At 37.1% G+C, this 19984-nt stretch overlaps 1 protein-coding gene across 3 annotated transcripts in view; it reads right to left on the reverse strand.

Annotated features, from left to right (window-relative positions):
* CRPPA (CDP-L-ribitol pyrophosphorylase A) overlaps nucleotides 1-19984 on the reverse strand; it is a 321101-nt gene that overhangs the window by 267057 nt on the left and 34060 nt on the right. For all 3 annotated transcript variants that reach the window (XM_019443506.2, XM_019443507.2, XM_019443508.2), the window contains exon 3: nucleotides 14381-14530. In XM_019443506.2, coding sequence (XP_019299051.2) covers nucleotides 14381-14530 — 150 coding nt within the window. The remainder of the gene's footprint in view (nucleotides 1-14380; nucleotides 14531-19984) is intronic.

Raw genomic sequence — 19984 nt, forward strand, 5'->3', positions numbered from 1 at the left:
GATGTGTTTCTCCCACATGACCTTACTACCAACATCCCAATTTTTGTTCAACTCTCCAGATGTAGGGAAGAGTATGTATTTTCTGCACAAGTTCCAAAGACATAAGTTAAACCCTTGATAAAGGAAAAAAATAATAATAATGTAAAAGTCCCTATCTCAAAACCACATGAATGATTAAGCCATTCAAGGTCTTTTACTTTTTTTCAGAATTTAGTGATTCATCACTTACCTATAACACCCAGTATTCATCACAAGTGCCCTCCCCTTAATACACATCACCCATTTAGCCCAACCCCTCATCAACCTCCCCACCAGCAATCCTGTTTGTTCTCTATAGTTGAAAGTCCCTTGTGGTTTGCCTCCCTCTCTTTTTTTTCCTTCTTCTATGTTCATCTTAAATTCCACCTATGCGTGAAATCATATGGTATTTATATTTCTCTAACTTATTTCACTTAGCATAATATACTCTAGCTCCTCCATATTAATGCACATAGCAAGATTTCATTCTTTTTTTATGGCTGAGTAATATTCCATTGCATATGGCCATTCCACCATGAATGCACCTGATCTCCTCTTTTATTACTATTTAAAAAAAAAAAAGTTTTTAATCACTTTTCCAGGAATGCCCAGAAATAGCACTGGAAAAATATAACTTTTTTTTTTCAGGACAATTTTTTGTATTTTAGGCTACATAGAAGAGAATAAAAGTAAGTATTTAGTATTCCCAACTTTCTTTAAGACTTCACACCTCACCCACCTGCCCGTCAGCTGATTATTTGCTTCCTATAACAGTAAGACAATAAAAAACCAAGAATAAACAAACTTTATATCCTCCTACCACATTTACTTATACCTGTGCACACACACACTCTGTATTTTTTCCTGTCCCCATGGGTGACCTATCCATCCTCCTTGTCAAGGTCAACTCCAAAACCATGAAGACATTATATCCCAATCTCCTTTCAATATGGCATCACTTTTTGTCTCCTTTTACTAAATCATATTAGATACCAATATGCTATTGTACCATCCATCTAAATTTCTTAATCCATAATGTCCTTCAGCCACACCCTCCATTTTTCTGCTCAATATTCATGGAAATTTCCCCAAGGAGAAGCCCTCCTTTTCTCTAGTAAATAAATTCTATACGGGTTTTCATATTCACCACTCTCTTCCAACAGCAGTAGACTCTCACTGCCAAGGCTAATAATTAGGGTTTTTTAATTTTTTTTTTTTAACATTTATTTTTGAGAGACTGTGACAGAACATGAGAAGAGGAGGGGCAGAGAGAGAAGGAGACACAGAATCCAAAGCAGGCTCCAGGCTCTGAGGCACCAGCACAGAGCCCAAAATGGAGCTTGAACTCATGACCTGAGATGAAGTTGGATGCTTAACCGACTGAGCCACCCAGGCGCCCCCAGAAACACATTCTTCCCTAGGCTTCCATGACATTACCCTGTGGCCAACCCTTCTTCTATTCCCTTAGCTAATTGAGGCCCCTCCAAGATGTCTGTATTCTCTTTCTCCAAATCTGAGTACATTAACTTATACGACAAATAGACTTTTCAGGTATGATCCAATTAATGATCATGATGGGCCTGATGTAGTAACTATGATTCTTTTAAGAGGAAAGCAAGAGAATAAGAGTTGGGAGTAATGTAACAGTAAAAACAGGAATTTGGAAAGATTTAAGGACTAAGAGACAAAGAATGCAGGTGGACTCTAGAAACTGGACAAGTGAAGGAAGCCATCTTCTCTACAACCTCTAACAGTTCTGACAATACTTTTATTTTAGACTTCTGGCCTCCTAAATAAAAGAATAAATTTATGGTTTTGTAATTCACTAAGTTGGTGGTAGTTTATTACAGCAGCAATAGAAAACTTACATACTTCCTCAACCTGATAATCTTGGACTGCCCCCGGGTTCAGACTGAAGTCTATACCCCCTCATTCTATAATCTCAAATCAACTCCAAGGTAGTCAATACTTGGATGATGACAACTGTTTATCTGGACCTCTCCATTGAATTCTAGATTTGTATCCAATTATCTCCTTGACATTTTTAAGGTGCTTAAAGGAAATTGCAGACTTGGGGTATCAAAACTAAACTCTTCCTCAGCTCCCACAAAACCTTCTCTTCCTTTAACATTCTCCATCTCAATAAAGGCAATTGTATCCTTCTAGTTATTGAGATCACGTCTTTATCTAAGACCCCTCTTATTCTGAAACCCCACATACAATCCATTGGCTAATACTCTTCATTTTACCTTCAAGCATTCAGAGCATAAGCACTTCATATCACATTGTCTACCATCTCAATTGTCCAATTAGTCATCACCACCTTTTGCCTTCAGTATCACAAAAGCTCCTCCCTTCTTTCCCTTATACAATCTATTCTGCCTCAACTGACAGGGTAAGTCCTATTCTCTTTCAGTGTAAAATCTGAAGTCTGTGCCATAACCTTTAGGGGTCTACATGCTATGGGACCCAAATACTCTCCAACCACATCCCTTCCCAATCCTCCCTACCAGCATCACTATTCCATAGCCAGACTTTCTTACACTGTGTCCTGTATCTGAAATGTTGTACTCTCATTTATCTGCATGACTCATTCCCTTCAGATCTTGCCTTGAATTTCTCATTCTCCCAGAGTACCAGTCTGATAACTTAATAGGAAACAGCAACTTCCAACCCCTGGAGCTCTATCCTACTTTTCTCTTTAAACATTTATCACTATTTGATTTATCATGTAGTTGATTATTCTCTCATTATGAAAAAAAAAAAAAAAAAAATCCAGAATGTGGAAGTACAGCAAAAGCCACCCAAGGACTGTTTTTCAAGAACTTATTTCACTTTTTTAAAAGACGGTCTTAAGTTAGTGTTAACATCAATATTTTTCTCCTATTAGTGATATAAATAATTTAAGTAAAATGGAAAAAAAAACGAAAAGTTTTTTCGTGGTGAGACATAAACCAATTTTTCATCCAACCTGTAATCTTATGCTAACAGACCTTGTTAAGCTGCCTACACATATTTAACTTTTTGAACGTCCTCTGAGTGAATACTAACCTCATAGTGGCTCCTCCATGTGTTGAAAAAAATTTTCATGTGCTCATTTTGTATTTGAATGTTGCAATTTTGTCTTTTTAAAAGTGTCCTTTAGTAGACATCTGTCTCCCCTATTAAGATGCAATCTTCACAGAGGAAGTCCAACAGGAAAGCAACATGGGAGACTCCTCAATCTCCCTCCTCTCACAGATGTACTGCCACACCAGAAGCACTTTCCTTTGAAACCTATCTAGAACCCAGCTGAGTGATTTCTACACACTAGGAAAACAAGAAAAATACCTACATCAAAAAAATAAAGGTGAAAACTCATCCTAAACATCCCCAACCCAAAACAGCCTCACACAATCGGGAGGAAACTCCCAACTCAACATCTTCTCCCTGATAAGCAAGGGTTTTTACCACGTATCTATACTCCAACTTTAAGATTCCCATATTATAGGTAGGATCCTGAGACACCTAACTCTGCAAGTCCATTAGGCTTGTGGTCACAAGACCCAGAGGGCTGCAGCAAACTAAACAGCAGTTTCTTCAAATAGGTGTGGACATGTGGACATGAACTGCAGCTATCCCTTTAGGAATCAAAGCAGGGCAGGAGGCGGTTGGGGTGGGGGCAGTGTGTGGAGGAGGGAAGAAAACAAGTCATTTCAAGGACAATGGAAGACAAGAATTCACTGCAAACTTTATAAGCCATGCCTAAGGACTAAGGATCTGGCTTCTAATATAGCACACCTCTACAGAGTGGCTGCTCTTCTCTGCGGACTGGGGAAGCCAAGACACATTTCCTTCGGTCCCTCCTCTGGACTGTTCTAACAGTAAAATCAAGTCACCAGTATCTCCTCGGAGGCAGCCTGTACACCTATTTGGGTGCCCGAACTTTTGTAGCTTCTATTTGAGACGGGACCCCAAATCACCTAAGAGCTCTGATACCCAACAGGGCATTCTTGAGTCCCACAGGACTATAGCAAATCCAGTAATTATTAAACACAGAAAAATTTACGGGATGTAGCAAAACACAGTTCTAAGAGGGAAGTGACAAGTTCCTATATTACGAAACAAGAACCTAAGTCAAAATTTAAAAAATTTAAAAAAGGAATAAAGAACAAAGAACTATTTAACTTTATACCACAAAGAAATAGAGAAGCAGAATAAGCTTAAAGTTACAAACAAGTAACAAAGATCAGAGTAGAATTAAGGGAAATAGAGTATAGAGACAATAGTTAAGATCAATGAAAGAGATGGTTTATAAAAAAAATACAATAGACAGACCTTTTGTTACACTTATTAAGAAAAAAGTCTCAATTTTAAATGAAATATCTAACACTATAAATGGTAACACACAACTACCAAGAATCACTGCCTTGAAAAATTATATACCAATAAATGGAGCAACCTAAAAGAAATGGTTAAGTTTCTAGAAATATATAACCTACCATGACTGAATCAGAAAAAGACAATCTTAACAGACTCCTAGTAAGGAGAATCAGTCAGTAATCAACAAGGTCCTCCTCTAACTATAAAAAACAGAAGTTAATACTTACAATCTTATTTTTTTTATGTTTATTTATTTTTTTTTTATTTTTTTTTTTTAATGCTTGTTTATTTTTGAGACAGAGAGAGACAGAGCATGAACGAGGGAGGGTCAAAGAGAGGGAGACACAGAATCCGAAACAGGCTCCAGGCTCCGAGCTGTCAGCACAGAGCCCAACGCAGGGATCGAACTCACGGACTGCGAGATCGTGACCTGAGCCGAAGTCGGCCGCTCAACCGACTGAGCCACCCAGGTGCCCCTTTTTAATGTTTATTTCTAAGAAAGACAGAGACAGAGTGCAAGCACAGGAGGGTCAGAGAGAGAGGGAGACACAGAATCCGAAGTAGGTTCCAGGCTCTGAGCTGCCAGCACGGAGCCTGACTCAGGGTTTGAACTCACAAACTGTGAGATCATGCATGATCTAAGCCAAAGTCTGATGCTCAACTGACTGAGCCACTCAGGCACCCCCAATCTTACTTTCTAAGGCCAGCATTACCCTCCACCAAAACTAAACAGGACACTAGCATAAAATTACACACCAATATCCATGATGAACACAAATGCAAAATTCCTCCAAATATTAGCAAACCAATTCAACAATACATTGAAGGATCATACACCATGATCAACTGGTGTAATTTATCCCAGAAAAGCAAGAATGGTTCAGTATATGTGTGTGTGTGTGTGTGTGTGTGTGTGTGTGTGTGGAGGGGGGTGGGGGGGGAACAATGTTGTATAACACATTAATAAAATTAAGGATTAAATAGATACAGAAAAAGCATTTGACCAAATTCAACATCCTTTCATGGTAACAATTCTCACAGTGGGTATAGAGGAAACTTCATACCTCAACATAACATAAGCCATATAAGACCAGCGCACAGTTAGCAACATACTCAGTGGTGACAGTTCAAAAGTTTTTCCTCCAAAATTGAGGAATAAAACAAGGGTACCCACAATCTTGGCACTTTTACTCAACATAGTGGTTTTGGAAGTCTTAGCCAGTTATCAGGCAAGAGAAATAGGGCATCCAAATTGGAGAAATCAAATTGTTATCATTTGCACATATTATATACAGAAACCAAAAAACACCTATGTGAGTAAATAAATTTGGTGAAGCTTTAAGATACAAAAAGCACACAATAATCAGTTTTTTCTATATACTGTTAGAAAGTATTTCGATAAAAAAAAAATTTACAATAGCATCAAATGTAAAATGCTCTGAAATATATTTAACCAAAGGTAAAAGATTTGTACACTGAAAACCTTAAGACATTGATGAAAGAATTTGAACACAAATGTTAAGATATTCTGAGGTCATGGGTTAGTATGATTATTAAAATGTCTATATGACCTAAGCTGATCAAAAGATTCAATGTAATCCTTCAGAATTCCAATGGCATTTTTAACAGAAAAATAACAATGCTGACATTTATATGTAACCACAAAAGACCCCAAATAGCCAAAGCAATCTTGAGCAAGAATAAAACCACAGGTTCATTCATTTCCTGATTTACCACTGCATTACATAGCTATAGTCATCAAAATGATATGCTATTGGCATAAAAGCAGACACATATCAACAGAGAGTCTATAAATAAACCCAGGTATATATATAGAGCCAAAAATATGTGATGGGGAACGAATCTCTTCAAAATAGTGGTCCTGAGCAATGATTGGACAATTTATTTTTATTTCAGCTTTAATAAGGAATGTTTGAAATAAAAACCTTCACAAAAGATAGTCTATTTAGTCACTATTGTATCCAGTACCAAATATATATTCAATATTCACTAAAACTTTTCCATGAAACATGTTCTTAGTTGAAAAATAGTTCAAATTGTTTATCCTTAGTAAGCTAACTTGTATAGAAATCATAACTGGGTGAGTTCATGCATTCAAAGTAGTTTTTTCATGTTAAAATCTATTCATTTTCATCAAAAAGACAAGGTCACTTTTTTGGTAAGGTTAAGTTTGTTTTTTTTGGTGGGGGCATAAGGGGTTGCTTTTGTTTATTTTATAACTTCAAGCCTTTTTTTTTTTTTACTTTCACTTTCTTCCCTAGTGTTTAGTATTGTTTTATTGGCTTTTGAAAATCAAACCATGTAAACAAATTACATCAAGTCAAGAGCAAATTATTTCATGTATTTAAGTTTATTTGTGGGTCCTTAGGATCAATTTTCTTAAAAACTTATAGCTAAACTGCTCTGCCAATGCTGCTTCTCTCAGGCAAGTGTACCTAAGTCTCAGCATGGCAGGCCCCTTCCTGAGAAGACCAGCAGAAACCGCTGGCACAAACCATGCCTCCTGACCAGAGTTCAGCAAGGCTTCAGCTCTAGTGGAAGTAGCATCAGGTCTCATTTAACAAGCAGTCCAGAGCACCCCTAGTTAAAACTCACCACATTCAGGCCAAGGACCAAACAATGCTCACAGCAGGCAAGGAGAGCTGCTGCAGATGACTGGCCTGAAGAATAGAGTAGCCAAAGCACAAGAGCACAGGGCATGCAACACACACCAGAGATACTCCCGCAAGTGCCAGGTTCTGGACACTATATTCCTGCTTAATCATAAAGCAATTACTCTAAGGAGCAGGAAAGTTAACAGCCTTTTCTAACACAAAGAACAAGACAGAGGCTTAGACAAAATGCCATGACAGAAGAACCCATTCCCAAAAAAACAAGATACAGTAACGGCCACAGATCTAATCAAAACAGATATAAATAATATGCCTGATGGAGAATTTATAGTAACAATCAAAGGGATACTCGCCAGGCTTAAGAATGAAGACTTTAGGGGTGCCTGGGTCGTTCAGTCAGGTACATATCTAGCTCTTGATTTTAATTCAGGTCATGATCTCATAGTCTGAAAGATTGAGCCCCATATACTGTGCTGAGAGCGCATAACCTGCTTGGGATTCTCTCACCTCCCTCTCTGCCCCTCCCCACTCCTGTGTGCTCTCTCATTCTCAAAATACATAAACATTAACAAAAAAAAAAAAAGAATGGATGACTTCAGGGAGGCCTTTACAACAGAAATCAAAGAACTAAAAAGCAACCACTCAGAAATAAGAAATGTAGTAACTGAGGTGGCTGGGTCAGTTTAGCGTCCAACTTCAGCTCAGGTCATGGTTTCACTGTTGACGAGTTCCAGCCCCACAACCGGCTCTGTGCTGACAGCTCAGAGCCTGGAGCCTGCTTTGGATTCTGTGTCTTCTTCTTTCTCTGCCCCTCCCCTACTCATGCTCTGTCTCTCTCTCTGTCTCAAAAAGAAACATAAACATTAAAAAATTTTTTTTTAATTAAAAAAGTTAAGAATTTTTTAAAAATTTTAAAAAATAAATGCAGTAACTAAGATTCAAAAAAGACTGAATGTAATGACCACAAGGATGGAAGAAGCAAAAGAATGTATAAGTGATATAGAAGGATAAATAATGAAGCTGAATAAAATAGAGAAAAAAATTATGGAACACAATAGACTTAGTAACTCAGTGGGTAACATTTGTATTACAAAAATCCAAGAAGAAAAAGAGAGAGAAGAGGGGACAGAACATTTGAGGAAATAAGAGCCAAAAATTTCCATAATCTGGGGAAGGAAACAGACATCCAAATCCAGGAAGCATAGAGGACTCCATTAAAATTTTAAAAAGCAGGCCAACCAGCAACATATATTGTAGTTAAATTTGCAAAATATAGTGGTAAAGAAAAAATCCTAAAAGGCATCAAAACAAAAGAAGTCCCTAACTTACAAGGGAGACATGTAAGACTAGCTGCAGATCTCTCCACGGAAACTTGGCAAGCCAGAAGGGAGTGGCATGATATATCCAACATGCTGAATGGGAAAAACTGCAGCCAAGAATACTCTATCCAGCAGGCTATCATTCAGAATAGAAGCAAAGGTAAAGATTTTCCCAAACAGAAACTAAAGGAGTTCATGAGCACTAAACCAGCCCCGTAAGAAATAGTAAAAGGGAATCTGAATGGAAAAGACCAAAAGTGAAAAAGACTAGAAAGGAACAGAGAAAATCTCTACAAACAATGACAAAACAGGTAATGAAATGGCACTAAAAACATATCAATAACTCTGAATGTAAATGGACTAATATCTCCAATCAAAAGACATAGGGTATCAGAACGGATAAAAAAATAAGACCCATCTAGATGCTGTCTACAAGAGACTCATTTTAGAACTAAAGACATGAGCAAATTCAAACTGTTAGGATGGACATTTACCATGCACATGGACATCAAGAATGCCAGAGTAACAATACGTAGGTCAGACAAACTAGATTTTAAACCAAAGACTGTAACCCCAGATGAAAAAGGGCATTACAACACAATAAAGAAGACTATCCAACAATAAGATTTAACAGCTATAAATATCTGTACCCTCAACTTGGAACACCAAAATGTATATAACAATTGATAACAAACATAAAGGAACTCACTTATAATAATAATAAAGGACTTAACATCCCATTTACATCAATGGACAGAAAATCAACAAGGAAACAATGGGTTTGAATGACACACTGGACTGGATGCACTTAACAAATATATTCAGAATTATTTCATCCTAAAGAAGAATACACATTCTTGTCAAATACACATGAAATATTCTCCAGAACAGATCACATACTAGGTCAAAAATCAAGCCTCATCAAGTACAAGAATGAGACTGTACCATGCATATATTCTGACCATAACGCTATGAAACTTGAAATCAAAGTCCAGAAAAAATTGGGGAAGACCTCAAATACACGGAGGTTAAACAACATGCTACTGAAGAATTAATGGGTCAACCAGGATATCAAAGAAGAAATTTAAAAAGTATATAGAAACAAATGAAAATGGAAACATGACAATCCAAAACCTTTGGGATGCAGCAAAAGCAGTCCTAAGAGGGTAGTATACAGCAATAGAGGCTGCTGAAGAAGGGAAATAATAAAGATTAGAGCAGAAATAAATGATATAGAAACTTAAAAAAAACTTAAAAAAGAACATATCAATGAAACCAGAAGCTACTTGAAAACATTAATAAAATTGATAACCCCCTAGACAGACTTACCAAAAAGAGAAAGGACCCCAATAAATAAAACCACAAATGAGACATGAGAAATAACCAATACAACAGAAATATAATCCATTATGAGAAAATAGTCTGAAAAATCATATGCCAACAAATTGGACAATCTAGAAGAAATACATATATTCCTAGAAACATAACATACCAAAACAGAAACAAGAAGAAGTAGAAAATTTCTGCAGACCGATAACCAGCAAAGAAATTGAATCAGTAATCAAAAACCTCCCAACACGCACAAGTGTAGGGCCCAATGGCTTCCTAGGTGAATTCTACCCAATATTTAAGCAAGAGTTTATACCTATTCTTCCCAAACTATTCCAAAAAATAGAAATGGAAGGAAAACTTCCAAACTCATTCTATGAGGCGAACATTACCCTGATTTCAAAACCAGACAAATAATACACTAAGAAAGAGAACTAGAGGCCAATATCCCTGATGAACATGGATGTAAAAATTCTCAATAAAATACTAGCAAATTGAATCCAATAGTACGTTCAAAGAAACATTCTCCACAAACAAGTGGGATTTATGCCTCAGCTGCAAGCATGGTTCAATATTCACAAATCAATCAACATAATACACTACGTTAGTAAAAGAAAGGATAGCAACCATATGATCCTCTCAGTAGATGCAGAAAAAGCATTTGACAAAGTCCAATGTCCATTCATGGTAAAAACCCTCAACAAAGTAGGGTTAAAGGAAGTACACCTCAACATCATAAAGGCCATGTATGAAAGATCCACAACTAATATTATCCTCAATGGGGGAAAACTGGAAGCTTCTCCTCTACTGGCAGGAACAAGAGAAGGACGTCCACTCTTACCATTATGATTTAACATAGTACTCTAAGTGATAGCCACAGCCATCAGACAATGCATCCAAATCAGAAAGGAAGAAGTTATTCACTCTGCAGATGACAGGATACTCTATACAGAAAACCTAAAGGACACCACTAAAAGAATGCTAGAAGTGAAACATGAATTCAGTAGACTCACAGAATGCAAAAATCCATTTACAGAAATCAGCTGCATACAGTAATAATGAAGCAGAAGGAGAAATTAAGGAACTGATCCCATTTACAAATGCACCTAATACCATAAGGTATGTAGGAACAAACCTAACCAATGAGATAAAATATCTGTACTCTGAAAACTATAAAACACTGATTAAATAAATTTAAGAGGACACAAAGAAATGGAAAAACAGTTCATGCCCATGCATTCAAAGAATATTGTTAAAATGTTTTCGTTACTCAAAGCAATCTACATATTCCTATCTTAATACCACCAGCATTATTCACAGAGCTACAGTCTACCTTAAAATTTGTATGGAAGCACATAAGACCCCAAATAGCCAAAGTAATCTTGAAACAGAAAAGCAAAGTTGGAGGCATCACAATTCCTAACTTCAAACTGGATTACAAAACAGAAGTGATCAAGACAGTATGGTACTGGAAAAAAAACAGACACAGAGATCACTGGAACAGAATAAAAAACCCAGAAATGGACCCATAACTATATGGTCAACTCATCTTTGACAAAGCAGGTAAGAATACCCAGTGGAAAAAACAGTCTCTTCAACAAATGGTACTAGGAAAACTGGACAGCAACATGCAGAAGAATGAAACTGGACCACTTTCTTACACCACAGACACACACAAAAAAAAATAAACTCAAAATGGATGAAAGACCTAAACATGCAACAGGGACGTTGGGACTACAACATAATAAAAAGCTTCCCCATAGTGAAGGAATCAACAAAACTAAAAGGTAACCTATGAATGGGAGAAGGTATGTTCAAATCACATATCTGATAAAGGGTTAGTATCCAAAATCTATTAAGAACTTATCAAACTCAATACCCAAAAAACAAATAATCCAATTAAAAACTGGGCAGAAACATGAACAAACACTTCTCCAAAGAAGAAATCCTGATGGCTAACAGATACATGCAAAGATGCTCGACATCACTCATCGTCAAGGAAACATGAATCAAAACTACGATGAGAAATCACCTCACACAAGTCAGAATGGCTACAATTAACAACACAGAAAGCAACAGATGTTGGCAAGGATGTGGAGGAAGGGCAATTCTCTTACAGTGCTGGTGGGAATGCAAACTGGTGCAGCCATTCTGAAGAAAAGTATGAAGGTTCCTGAAAAAAGTTAAAAACACAACTACCCTACAATCCAGCAATTGCACCGCTACACGTTTACCCAGATTATACACAAAATACTAATTTGAAAGGATACACCTACCCTGATGTTTATCCCAACATTATCAACAATAGCCAAGTTATGGTAAGAGCCCAAATGTCCATGGACTGACAAACAGGTAAAGAACATGTGGTATGTACATGTAGATAGACGTACATATACATACACGTACATACATGCAATGGAGTATTACCCAGCCACAGAAAAATAATGAAATCTTGCCACTGTCCTTTGCAATGACAAGAAAGGAGCTAGAGAGTATTAGGCTAAGGAAATTTAGTCAGCCAGAAGAAGACAAATATCCCACAATTTCACTCATATACGAAATTTAAGAAATGAAACAAATGAACAAGGGGGTGGGGTGGAAGAGGCCAACCAAGAAACAGAACAAACTGAGGGTTACTGCAGAGAAGGTACTTGGACAGGATGTCTTAAATAAGTGATGGGTATAAAGGAGGGCACTTGTGATGAGTACCAGGTGTTGTGCTAAGTGATGAGTCGCTAAATTCTACTCCTCAAACTAGTATTACACTGTATGTTAACTAGCTGGATTTTAATCAAAACTTGACAAAGGGGGGTGGGAGGGAGGGGAAAGTTGGTGATGGGCACTGAGGAGGGCACTGGTGATGGGCACTGAGGAGGGCACCTGTTGGGAGGAGCACTGGGTGTTGTCTGGAAACCAATTTGACAATAAATTTCATATTAAAAAAATAAATAATAAAATAAAAAATAAAAAGTACTTATAAAAAAATTAATTAAATAAATAATTAAACCAAAAAAATTGAGGAAAAACCAAAAGCTTATAGCAAAACCTTCAAACTGATTCTGTAATTCAAAATTCCTCACCTGAACCACAGAACACACGTAATTATTATCATGTTACTATTTTCTGAATTCTCTCAAGAACGCAGTAGAAGAGCGTCTGATTCATTACATGGTGTGAATGCCTTAGGGTGGTGGTTCCCAAAATTCAGGGTATTAGGATCACATGGCAGAGTTGTTTGTTGAGACACAAATTGCTGGGCCCCATTCCCACAGTTTGTAATTAAGTGGATCTGAGGTGGAGCCCCTGAATTTGCATTCTGACAAGTTCCAAAGCATACCGATTCTGTCTGGGAACCACACTATGAGAACCAATACCTCAGTGCATTAGCACTTAATTCTCCAGCAAAAACTGGGGGGAAAAAATGCTTCTCTAATGTGAGGAAATGAAATTATATTCATTTTATCTTCTAAAATATACTAGGAAGAATGACATGTGATAAGTCTAAGTGTTTAAGGATCAACAATTTCAGGTGGTAAGGCAGATGTGGTCTAGCTCTGCAACATTTAGGATGTAAAAGAGTATTTGAATAAATATTTATAGTAGCTTACCCTTGGAATAATTAATAGCCAAATATAGATAAATTCCTGTACTCCAAATTCATTTTAGGGAAATAATACAAACCATGGCATACTGTTTATATCACTAAAATGGATTCTCATTTACATCCTCTCATTTTAAAACTAACCAACGAGATTGAGCCATAATTTATTGTGTTTGTGATCACCTTCTATCCGAAATAGGAGGCATTCTTCTGTTTTAAGTGTCAATAACCCTATTACCAGTACCTCATATTCCTCAAAGTCCATCTATTCAAACTACTCTTCATAGATTATTTAACATCAGTCAAGCAATGAGTCACTGTAGTTATAACTTATTTCATGGGGTATTTTCTGACAAGCATAATACCTAATATTCAGTAAGTATTTAATCCATCAATATGCAATAAAAGCCAGTAAAACTTCTACGGGTCCCAAAACATTTTTAGAACATGAAAAACAAAAAGGTAATCTGGGTCATCTAAACATGAATGAATTATGTGAGATTCTAAAAGAAGTTATTTTGTTAATTGAAATTTTCAAGGTATCAATATAGCTGTGCAGGAAATTTATCATACAGGCCTAAAACGGCTGTCCTTACTTTTCCACCTCAATATGGGAAATTGTCTCTTGCAGTATTCTCACTGAACAGTTAACCACTAAGTATGGCTCACTGTGCTCAGACTAACTGCATAAACAATATGGTTGAGGTTGGACAGCTACCTTCCTTCTGGGAATCTGGAATTTTTATACATGCTAAGGCAGAGGATCCCTATATGACCAACCCCAATAAATACCTTGGACACTAAGTCTCTGATGGTCTTCCCTGAGAAGAACCATCACACACATGTTGCTAAATTTTCATTGCTGGTGCGAGGAAGGGAGTGCTCTGTGTGACCCTTCAGGGGAAGGTGAGAACTTCAGAGTACACATGTATACTTCCAGACTCTGCATGTGTTTCTCTTATGACCCAGCTGTGAATCGTCCGTACTTCACTGTTGTCCATTTTAACCATGAGCCTAGCTATACACGGAATCACCCAAGTTCTTCCAGCAAATCTCCAAATAGACAAGTATTCTTACAGACCCCCAACACAGCAGGTTTCAGAAACCCTGATTCTTACCTGCTGATATGCTTCATAGATCACATCAAATAGAAAAGCCTGTGGCATTTCACTTGCTCTGTGTCTGGCACGTTCTAGTGAATGGTCTAAGCAACCATCAGCAGATGGACTGATTACAGTAGATACAAGAGGTCGAATTGCTCCTGCTGCCTGAAAAACAAACAGAGATCCAATTAACATTTGTTTCACCTAGAGCATATTTCACAATCAAACTCTCAACTTTCTCTCTTATTTTTGAGAGGTTCTATTTCTAATTTTAACAAGCAACCTCAAGAAAATATTTGAACAAGTGTTAATTTGGTTAATAAAACAGTATTTCACATCAAAAAATCTATTTCTTAATATTACGGTTCCAAGTAAGAGGTACAGATACTCTTTTCCACTGTAAGTTCGTATTTGTTTATCACTAGCCGTGTAAGTCTTATACTAGATCAGAATGGTAAGATACAAGTGGCTGTTCCATGAACAAGAGAGGGAGAAGAATTAATGGGGAAAAACTAGAGAAGGATGACACATCATTATTTCTTAGCGGGCTTTCAAAAGATTTACCTTAAACACAGATAATTAAGGAAAGAGACCTATCTCCTAAGAAGGACAAAATGAGACTCAACCTGAGTAACAATGAATTTATGCCATACTCTAATTCCTGTAAAAAAAAAAAAAAATTCCCTTCAAACTATCTCAGCGCAATGTGCCCTCATGTAAAGTAGCCATTGATTTCAATAGCTCTGATTAAACTGTCTCATTTATAGATGCATTTAAACATTACAAAAAGACACCTTCATATCTGACAATTTGTCCCCTTTATCTTTAAAAGTGTTTCATTGTAGTCTTGAAACTACAACCCAAACAACTGCTTTGGAGAAGTTGCTTTAAAATATAGTTCCTGTGGTAGGCCATTAACCAAACCTCCTCCGCAAGTTCCTATCTTCCACGTGACTAATACACAGATACTGCAGGCCATCAAATTGATACACCAACAAATTTGGACTTGAGAAGACTAGTATTTGTGCAAGATAAATAGTCCGTAAACTGGCTTATAAAATCCAAGAGACTGGCTGAAAATAAAAGCTAATGTGTGAGCCAAGTAGACAGTTTATAAACTGTCACAATTCCCAGAGACTTAAGTAGAAATTTGGAACCTTGGAATAAAAGCAAAAATGAGCACATTGCCAGGGCTGACAGGAAGGCAGTAATGTCCAAGTAGGTGCAAGTTCAGTAAGGAGCAAACCCAAGTCCTCAAGCCCAACACCTGTCAGTAAAGGTTAGAAGGCAAGAGAAACACATACACGTGTGTGAGCACACACACAACTTTTTACAGGAAAAGTTCTATTTACGTTCCAACTATGGGCAAATAATCTTCTATACCAGGCCATGAAGCAAAAATTCTATTTAATATACAACATGAAACACAAAGCGTGAGCAAGAGGACCTCACCAGATTCTCTCTCCAGCCAAAGTAGTGAAAGTATTTTACTGCAACCATTTAAAGTCTTTGAAGGGCATGCAGCAAATGAAACATTTTTTTAAGAAAATCAACTAAAGCTTGCCAAAAAGAGAGAGCTTTTGGTACTCAAGGCAAGATCTATTTCTTCCTTAATAATCCACCCAGCTTAGTGTGACTGAAGTTCCACTCGGAGTGGTATGGATGAAAAGATGGGGCTCCCTCTCCCACTACCTCCCAGAAGGAAGGCAGAGTGTTAGAACTTCCCATCCCATTCAGCCCCAGGTCATAGAGGCTAAATTAAGGAAACTGCTGACGAGAGATTGCCGACTCCCTTCCAACCACACAGCCACAACTTGTGAATGGATTATCTACCCCAGGCACAGTAGGTAGACAATGAATATTGGGGCATGAATACCCTTAACCCCCAATCTCACTTAGGGCAGAGTTTTCACACCAGAAGAATAACAAGAGTCTTTGAATGTCTCCATGCACCACCCTACTTGTGAAATAGAAGATTCACTTAGAGAAACAAGACATCATGCCCCCCACTCCCTACTCAAGTAGCAGTACAGGGATTTTTCATGGGACAGACAGGCTTTAAGAACAGAGCTATCAATCTCTCCCAAAAGGGAACTCACCTTATATGGAACTGACTGTGAGCAAGTTTAAACCTTAGTGCACTCTCAAAAAAAAAAAAAAAAAAAAAAAAAGACTATCATCACACTAAGCTATTTAGACTGGGGTGGTAGCTACAAGAGAGCAAAAAGCTAAACTGTTGGCAAGCTAGTTTACCAGGGACACCTTGGAAAGAGCCAGGTAACAGCAGCTGGCATGAAATCACAGCAAACTTCCAACATTGGCCTCAAAAACTACCATTGCAGAGGAGGCAAAGTGTAACTGAATCACACTGTAGAACATTTTATAACTCAGGCATTGCCAAGCGAGGGAAGGAAAGACAAAGAAATAGAGGAAGAAATAAGGAAGAAAAGAAAAAAAGAAAGCAATTTGCAGGTAATGAATAGACTTTATCAGTTGGGTGTGATATCAGAGACAGACAGTAAGAGATTACAAAACAAAGACAAAAAGAATCCTACTAAAACCACTGTCATTCCAGGGTGACTATATCCATGCCCAAGATTGCACCCTCTGTGAAGTGATTTCAGAGACTTCACCTGGTATGGGGGGAGGGGGAGGGGAACATCACTGAAATAGACCAGCAAAGTCACATACAACAGCAACAATAAGCCCTGAGGAAATGGGAGGGAGACCATCACCACCTAGAACTGATAAATTATCTCAAGGTCCACCAACCAGTGACTGGGTAAAGGAAATGTGGTATACACATCCACAAGAAACTATTCTTCAGCCTGAAGGAAAGGAAATTTCTATTTCTAACAACATGGATGGACCCTCAAGAGCAATATGCTAAGTGAAGCAAGTCAGAAAAAGACCAATACATACGAAAAGACCAATCTCACCTACACATATAACCTAAAAAAAAAAAAAGCCTCAAAGACACGTAAGATTAGTGGTGGCCAGAAGTGGGGGTACAGAAGGGCAAAACAGGTGAAGGCAGTCAAAAGGTATATCCAGTGAACAAAATAAGAACTAGAGGTGTAATGTACAGCATGGACTACAGCATCAAGTTGCTTAGAAATCTTAAAAATCCTAAGGATTCTGTAACCACGTGTGCTGACAGATGTTTACATTGCGAAATGATCACCAAAATAAAGTTAACAAATTTGAAACATTATCTTTCACCCCTGAAACTTATGTTGTACATCAATTATACCTCAAAAAAAAAAAATCTGTCAATAAATTTTAAATGTGAGAATTTCAAAAATGTGGAAGGTGAACATACTAAGAATGAATGCAAGAAAAAATTAGGAAAACAGAAGACACAATGAGATGAAACGATACAGTATGAAACAGAGCATGCAGGAGAAGCAATCCAAAGAGGGAAATTTATAGTGTATGTCAATACATAAAAAGATATTCTCAAGTCAAAAATGTTCTACCTGAAGACTTAACACTTCTAAAGTTTTTTCGGGAAAAAAAAACTTAAACTAAATCAAGTATAAGTAGTAAATAGAGACTAGGGCAGAAATAAATGAAATAGAAAGTAGTAAAATAGAAAAAAAAAAATCAATATCCAAAGTTAGTTCTTTGAAAGGATAAAGAGGATTGACACATCTTTTGCTAGACAAACCAAGGGAGAGGGAAGATTCTAATTAGTGTAATCAGGAATCAAACAATGACATTCTACCAACCTTACAGAAGAAATATAAAACTATGAACAAGTATATTTCAGCAAAACAGATGAAATTTCAGTTTTCTAGAAAGACATCAACTACAAAAAAAGATTCAATAACAAACAATTTAAATAGACCTGTACAATTAAGAAAGCTGAATTAGAAATTTTAATTTCTCACAAATAAAAGCCCAGGAGGCTTCACTGGTTATACAAAAAATCTTGAATACCCATTCCTCACATTATTCCAAAAAGGGACATAGGAGAGAATGCTTCCTAACTTAACTCTGTAAGATGAGTATTGCCAAAACTAAAGACATCACAAAAAAGAACGACAGACCAAAACCCCTGATGAATTCAGATGCCTAAATCTTCAACCAAATACTAACAACCAAATTTGGCAACCAAATGGGATTTATCCCATGAATGAAAAATTGATTCAATATACTAAAATATCAATGTCATATATCATATTAAGGGCAAAAAAATAATAAACACCAACATGTCAACATATGCAGAAATAGTATCTGACAAAATGCAACACTCCTTCGTGAAAAAACCATGCAACAAATTAGGAACAGAACTTCCTCTAGCCAAAAAACGGCAACTGTGAAAAACCAATAGGTAACATCGTATTTGATAAAAACTCTGGATTTTCTCTTTAGCATCAGGAACAAAAATATATCCACTGTCACCACTTCTGTTAAACGTTGTACTGAAAGTTCTCGTCAGGAAAATTAGACAAGAAAATCCAATAAAAAGCATCCAGAAAGAGTGAAACTATCTCTATTTGCAGACAGTATTCTACAGAAAATCTGGATGAATTCCCTATAAAACTAGGAATAGACATATTTGACAAGAAAGCAGAGGACAAGATCAACATTAAATAATCACTTCTATCTCTATCTATACTAGCAATAAACCATCAAAAACAAATACTTAATGTTTAACAAAGGAAGTTAAAATTTATTTTCTGAGAACTACAAAAAAATTTCCCAAGCTCCTATGTAAAAGCCAGTGTCTGAACCTATCCACTGGCACCCATCCCTTTCTCAAGTCTTTCACCAACAGTGTGCCTTCTATCCTGCTTCATCAATTTTTATTCCTTTACTGTCAACTATCTTCAGTAGCATCCAAGCAATCTTTGACATCTCCCATCAAGTAAGTCTTCCTTTGATCACACCTATCTTCCAGCTATAAGCAAATTACTCCTAGTGAGGTTCAAACAAAACTCCATTAAAGTAATTATCTGTATTCCTTAGAATCTCCAATGTCTGTCTCTTCTCCTGTTCTCTGCAATCGACTTCAATGAGGATTTTATCTCCCCCAAACCACAAAAATACATTTATAAATATCACCCATGACCCCCACGTGGCCAAATCCAATGGGTATCTCTGTCTTCAAGGGCATCTGTTCACCTGGCTTTCAGAAAACCTTCTCAATCATCTCACAAGCAGAGACCTCAAAGTTCTCTAGCTACCCTCATTCCGTAAGTGACTTTATCAAGTCACAGCATTTCACATACTATCTACATGAGAACTTCCAAAACTATATCTCCATCCTCAAACAATCTCTTCGATTCCAGACTTTCAATATCCAAATACCCTATTTAACTTCTCAGATCAAGAGCTACACCCCAACTTTAACATATTGACATCAGTTTTGGTTTCACATATACCACACAGTCCATGGCTGCTTTTCCATACACTTCCCATCTTCATCAAAGTCAACTCTATTCTTCTAGTTATTGTCAAAAACCTTGATCAGCATTAATTTATCTCCTCTCATACTCCATTTGAATCGAATCCATGAGCAAGCCCATCACCTTCAAAATATACCATTTCAGCACAGTTTTCACTTTCTGCACCACCACAATCTGAGCCCAGCACCCATTCTCCCTCCCTCAG

Source organism: Panthera pardus, unplaced genomic scaffold, assembly GCF_024362965.1.
Source record: "Panthera pardus isolate Hobbes unplaced genomic scaffold, ASM2436296v1 HiC_scaffold_8, whole genome shotgun sequence".
Lineage (NCBI taxonomy): Eukaryota > Metazoa > Chordata > Mammalia > Carnivora > Felidae > Panthera > Panthera pardus.